General features: G+C 32.1%; 1 protein-coding gene across 1 annotated transcript; it reads right to left on the bottom strand.

Moving 5' to 3' along the window:
• Positions 1-408: 408 nt before the first annotated feature.
• Positions 409-3,036, bottom strand: LOC113395499 (trypsin, alkaline C-like). Its single transcript, XM_064218366.1, has 4 exons — positions 2,994-3,036; positions 2,092-2,308; positions 1,270-1,531; positions 409-810 (listed from the first exon to the last, which is right to left on the bottom strand). The coding sequence occupies exons 1-4, from the start codon at positions 3,034-3,036 to the stop codon at positions 490-492; spliced, it is 843 nt and encodes a 280-aa protein (XP_064074436.1). The 3' UTR covers positions 409-489.
• Positions 3,037-6,624: the final 3,588 nt, after the last annotated feature.

The raw sequence follows: 6,624 nt of genomic DNA, 5'->3' as shown, positions 1-6,624 counted from the left end.
CGTATAATTAATTTGGCGAGAAATAATAGGTTTTTTTTTTATTTTTATTTATTTTATTAGATTATTATAACAGTGAGTATTCCTGTTTTGTTAAAAACATCCCGAAGGGCATAACATCTCAGCCAACAAGGATTGTGGCGTATTGATGGATATTAAGGAATGGTTAAAATGTCTTACAACGCCAGTGTCTACGGGTGGTGGTGACCACTTACCAACAGGAGGCTCATTTGCCTGACCGCCAACTTATTAAATAAATAATGATATTATAATCGTTATAATATTAATTGACTAAAAGTGGCCCAATATTTTTAGAGGATTTCTGCGTTCTTGTCTACACTTCATTCTGTATAGTTTAATTGAAAGATTTAATTTAACACGTACATACGAAACATTTTAAATGGTTTTTAAAAATAAAATATCTAGAAATTACTGTTGCCTTCCTTATATTGTATTATATTCACTGGACATATAATTTACTGATCATAATTTCTACGCATTATCAACAATCCAATTGGTATAAGAAGGTACTTTCATGAAGACACCGGGGTAATTCGGACGGGCACATTCATATCCAAAAGAGGTAACTCCAATAATGACTCCTTGGTGAAGAAGAGGTCCGCCTGAGTCACCGCCACATGCATCTTTCCCACCCACGTCCAAAATTCCAGCGCATATCATATCCGTTGTTATATTAGTAGGGTATTCTTCCTCTAGCAAATCGTATAGTTCAGCGTAATTATCTCGGCAGATATCACGGTTGACTTTTTTTATATCAACTTGTTGAAGGATCTGTGATATAGGACCAGCATACTGTGAAAAAAATATTAAGTGGTGTATTAATATATTTTAGAATTCCATTAGAGAACGAGCAGTTTTTAAATCAAAAATATTCCTATATTTTTTTAATGTAAAAATGTTGAAAACTTTAGCAAAACGTAAATCCTTGTACAATGATACGGTATTGCATAGCACTTCCGATTGTAAAAGTCACTAACCCTCATAGACCTATCTAGACCACCTCAGACGTTATACCTCATAGGATTATTATACGATTTATGCCGTATCTATTATTAAGTATCAACAACCTGTGAATTTTTATAATAAAACTTTAGATATATTTATGTTGATACCATTCAAATCGATGTCAGATTAGCTAATCTGACAATATCCAATATATTATTACATTAAAAAAATATAGGAATATTTTTGACTTAAAACCTGCTCGTACACAAAAAGGAAAAAAATATATATATAACTAGCTTATCATACATCAATTTGGCCCCATCCGGTAGCTGTGACAGTAGTGTTATCTGGTATGCTGTAGTTGGGTCCAGCGATTCGGGCAACTGCAACGCGGTTGGAGAATATGGCGGGGGTAGCGAGTTTCAGTATAGCAATGTCGTGGTATAAAACGGGTTCCAAGTATTCAGGATGTACAACCCAATTTTCGACTGTATGTAGATGACCGCCAAACCTTAGGAATGTCGAGCCCAGTCGTACAAGGTATTGATCTGGTTCTCTAACACTATCACTGTGAAATAAAAGATTTATTTTAAAAAGATCTCATAACATTTAAACAACCCCACTAGAATGAAATAATGGCAATCTTGTAATATTATACCTAAATTCTAGCGTATAATATATGTACAGATAGCAGTGATTTTTAAAATTGTAACGATCGCTGAAAAATCTATAAAATATGCCAATTATTTGTGTTGTAGTTTTAAATTACCAAACGAGAATGTTTCAGGAGTTTTTTTTTTATATTAAAGAAAAATATTAAGAATCTTTTTCAAATATTTAAAACATGAATTGCGTTCATAATTAATTTGAAGAGTTTTCATTTCGTTGCGTTATGATTTTCGAAAGTTTACTTTCAACAAATAAGGAAATAGAGATTCATTTCTTCTGAGTAGGTAGCTTATGAGTACTTGGTAAGTATGAAATATATTCAATCAAATTACTTATGTAATAAACCTATTGCTTATCAGATACTATATTTGAAACGAATGAAAATATATATATGTAATGTTCAGAAAGAAATGCGGTCATCGGTGAATTCAATAGAAAAATTCTTATTTTACGACTTACAAGTAACAGTGGGCTGCCGTAAGAACGGATCTGGACGTAATTAGAGACCCGCCACAGAGTGGAATAAAATCAAACACGCCTCCATCGTTAGATACAAAAATGAAAGCCATAAAAGGGTAATCTTCTATATCAGCATCAGTTCCTCCAACAATACGCTGGTCAAGTGCAACTGTTTCCGATTCTTCAACAATAAGCGGAGCAAGTGCGCTTGGTGCCGCTGAAATTAGAAAATTGAGTAGAAGGAATTAATAGGATTTCACTAATTTGCTGCGATACTATCTCACGAACTAGATTTTCTGACATTATATTAGTATCATAAAGCATTCCAATGTATTTTTAAATGAATCGGTTTCAAAATATGGGCGTTATATCATGTTTGACGCGTATACGTTTTTTAAGTTCTAAGATGGATTTGAATAATTTAATTTTTACATACTTTCTTTTAAAATTACTAATAATGTATTAGGCTTATTTTTAAATCATTTTTTATTAATAATGTCAGTATCTAAGGTCGAACTAACAATTTTTGACCAAGAATAATGTTATTGTTGTAAAATATTTACATGCAAAATTTTATGACTTTGTTCGTAATCTGCACGCGGAGAGTCATCGAGGGTTGTATATTGTAAATATTAAATAGAAAAATTCGTATTTTCGAATAAAAAACGCTCAGTTTAATTTAATGAAATTAGTAATATACCTTTACCAATAGTATGTAGTTTCAATCAGGTCTAACGCTTTTAGGTGTACATGAGTTTTTACATATTTAACACTTGGAGTCATCAATTTTAAACATTTTATTTTTTTAAATTATTATACTAATATGTATCTAATTTCTAAAGTCGATAGTCCTAGTTTTCGTTACGATAATTTTAAATAAAAACATTTCAAATTTTACTCACCGATAGCGGCACCAACGAGAGATAACAATGTTATTACGTACATTGTTTAATATTTAATTGTTGAATTCTTTTTGGCGACTTTTTATATTGTCAGTAATCTTCGTAATTATCTTTATCCTTTGACGATAAACTTATTACTGAATGACTTGTTATCTTTTACTTCATTTTGCTTATTTTTTTAAACAATATCAAATAATAATACTGACCCAGTGATCCAAAGCTATTACACATTATCACAATGAAGAATATTGTATACAAAATCAAAAAATATTTATATATTGAACTTAGAACATTAAATTTTCTTATTGATTTTCAAAATTCTACCACCGGTTCGGAATGAAACACAGACACTGTGAAGAACCGACGAAATAAACTCAGCGGGTTTTTTATTTATAAAATGTCAGGCTTTATTTTTAGAAGTTTGATAAAAGGAAATCATCTCTTAATCTGAATATATTTAATTTTTTATATAAAATTTTTTAGTCTGCTAACGGCATTCAAATTTACTAATGTTGGATGAAAATATTAACCGTAGATATAATTTAATTGAATACCTATTATCGAATAGGTTTTAAAGGTATGAGACCAAGTTATCATAATTATATAGTTTGTTTTTAAGATATATGCCTCTCAGTTGGACCACCTGATGACAAGTTCACCATCACCCAACACCATACATTTGCTTTAATGAATGCCAGCAGCCTTAGGGACTGAATTGTGATGTCCCTTGTGCCTGATACATTGGCTCACTCACCCTTTAATACAAAGTATTGCTGCTTGGTAAAATATATCATGATTTGGTGTTAGCTACGTAGACGGGCTATTGCAAAGCCCTAGAATGATGATATCATTGTAACATATATAATTATATAAATATAAACTTTTAAATGAACCACCAACCTTGGGAACTATTATGTTAATTATTGGCTTATAATGATATTAATAAGGAAATAATAGTGACCCAAGAAACGATGGATGGATTGTGTGAAAGACGATATGGTTAGAAAGAATGTTACTAGTGAGATGACGTCCGACAGAGAAGTATGGAAGAAGAAGACATGCTGCGCCGACCCCAAGTAGAGTTGGGATAAGGGCAGGAGAATGATGAATGATGAATGATATTAATAAGGAATAAGGAAGTTAAATGGCGGAAATAATCGGCCCGATAGTAATATGTACATTACAAGTTTAAATAATATTTGTCGCTCGCGGTTTCACTGGGGATCAGCTTTCTTCATACGTCATTGCATCTAATTAGTTTCAATGGTTTTGTATGAAAGAGTAACAGGCAGACAGAGTTACTTTCGGATTTATAATATTCGTTTATATGATGCTTGTAATTTGTAATACATGACATTATGATACTGTGATGTATTACTGTTAGTGATGTCATGATGTTACAATCACAATAATTGTCAATCGTTATTATCTTACGACATAAAATACAATGAAAACAATTATAATGATATATGTAATTAATCATTATTATAAATAAATATTCGTCATATTTAAAAACAAAACAGTCATCGATTTTTTTCAATATATTCATCACGTTTCCGTACATCCCGAACGGCTTTTACCAAGGATTTTATATCGCAAAGAAACTTTGGCTTAAAACGAGAAACAATCTTGGCTGTCCTCATCTGTCGTATGAAGATGTTTGATGCCAAACATCGATTGGTGCACTTCGAGAGTAGGACCGCGTTGAATGCTATGATAAGTCATTACTAAGGTACTGTTTTTATCCGGACTGAAGATGTGGGAACTGGTGTAACTACAAACATAAGGGATATAACATCTTTATTTCCCATGTTCATAAGAAATATTGGCGGTAGTGACCACTTACCATCAGGCGACATAGTAACGAGCCCGAATATGGATTTTATAAAAAAGTCGGAAAATTCGAACAATTGCTACAACTGTTCAGTAAAAAACATTAACATCAGTAGGTATACAGGGTTTGATCTTATTGGTAATTCGACATATTCCCGTTGGGATGTAATAGAGGTGACTATTTGCGATAATTTTAACCTCCAAATGTAAAAGTGAACCATTATTGGGTTATACGTTTTTTAGCTTTTTTCAAAATAAGTCTAATTTTTCATCTGATTTATAAAAACTATTAAACACGGGCTGTTTATCAATATTAAAACAATAATTATTCGTCCAAATTTAAAAATTTCGACACGGAAAACGATATATGATAATTTTTTTTTTTATTCTTACCCAAACGAAATCCTTAAAAAAATCGTCATGAAACCTGACCTGTAGATAATTTTAAAAACATCAACGCTTTCTTAGCTCTCCAAAAATGAAACAACAACTTGAAACTTATTTCAAAGCAACCGAAATAATATGACCACAAAGGAAACTGGTACAAATTCGGATTTGAACAAAATTTAAATTCGCTCTTTGAATGTCTCACAAATAGGTTTAATGCATTCCTGTATGATTATTCGCGTCGGTTTCCTAATCACCGGCTTCTCCATGTATCAGTTTTCAATGGAATGTACAGGCGATACAACTGGTAGTGTTCAGAGACGACAAGTTACAAAGAGGATAAGACTTTATATATGAACCAACCATTTCGACAAACACCTTCGCCGTACGACTTTCTGTAACACAATGAAAAGCGTGGCCTGCAGTGCATAATGCAGAACTCCATCCTTACCATTATACTCCTGCGCAAGTAATTCACGAAAAGGTCCCTGAAAGGAGAGTTATCTTTTGTAGATTCGTACTTTAAGCGGAGTTAGGAGTCCCGTTCTTTTTGAAAAAATAATCTCTTGACCGACGAATCCAAATTCGATCAGATCAGAAAAAAAGAGATTTAAATTGATACTTTTTTTTATTAAATAAACTTTTTGACACTTGATTCATTCTTGAACTCAAAATGGTTCACTCAATGATGCAATCATCATGCAAACGGGGGTTAAAATTATCACAAATTGTCACCGCTATTACATCCTAAAGGGAATACGTCGAATTACCAACCGTTTCTTCCGCGATAGGAAGGGGGGTCTTGAGGGACTCGTCGACGCTAAAAACGAATGGTACCTACTACGTCCCATCACGAAACGTCGTAGGATCGCTTTTGCATACCACAATGACGCCTTGACAGTCTGCACACCTATGCGGTCCTAGTATAAACCTCGGTTCCCCCGGTTCGGTTGTCAAGGATTTCTCTGTAGCAGTCCGAAATTCGTAAGTTTACACTCTCGCAAATGGTACCAAATAACAATAGTTTCTTTTTCTTATAGGTCACCCCACTCGATAAATAAAATGTTCGGTAATCTTGAAACTATATAATATAGTTATTATTAAAAGAATACAATTGTGTTTTCATAAACAAAAAGGTTTGTCCGAATTATTCTTGTATTTGACATAATTAGATTTTTTGATATTTCTATGATACATTTACTAATTCTATTTTATTTTATTTTCATTAGGACAACCAACAGTAGATACAATATCACATCCAAAATAAAAAATAAAAAATTACATTTCAAAATTATCAAGTAGAACTTTTGCTACTACTTACAAGTAGTCTCACCATGCATTATCATATTACACAATGTAATTATTGAAAATATGAATTAAACATAAGCATAATAATTAAAAATAAGAAATA

The sequence above is a fragment of the Vanessa tameamea genome, chromosome 21 (assembly GCF_037043105.1).
Source record: "Vanessa tameamea isolate UH-Manoa-2023 chromosome 21, ilVanTame1 primary haplotype, whole genome shotgun sequence".
In the NCBI taxonomy this organism is placed as follows: domain Eukaryota; kingdom Metazoa; phylum Arthropoda; class Insecta; order Lepidoptera; family Nymphalidae; genus Vanessa; species Vanessa tameamea.
This window is presented reverse-complemented; position numbering and strand designations above follow the sequence as displayed.

Excerpts from the sequence above, each read along its gene's own strand:
- LOC113395499 (XM_064218366.1), bottom strand. The coding sequence starts at position 3,036 with ATGTACGTAATAACATTGTTATCTCTCGTTGGTGCCGCTATCG. Across the intron at positions 1,532-2,091 it reads ACGGCAGCCCACTGTTACTT|TGATAGTGTTAGAGAACCAG; the intron begins GTAAGTCGTAAA and ends TTTATTTCACAG. Across the intron at positions 811-1,269 it reads CCGGATGGGGCCAAATTGAT|TATGCTGGTCCTATATCACA; the intron begins GTATGATAAGCT and ends TTTTTTTCACAG.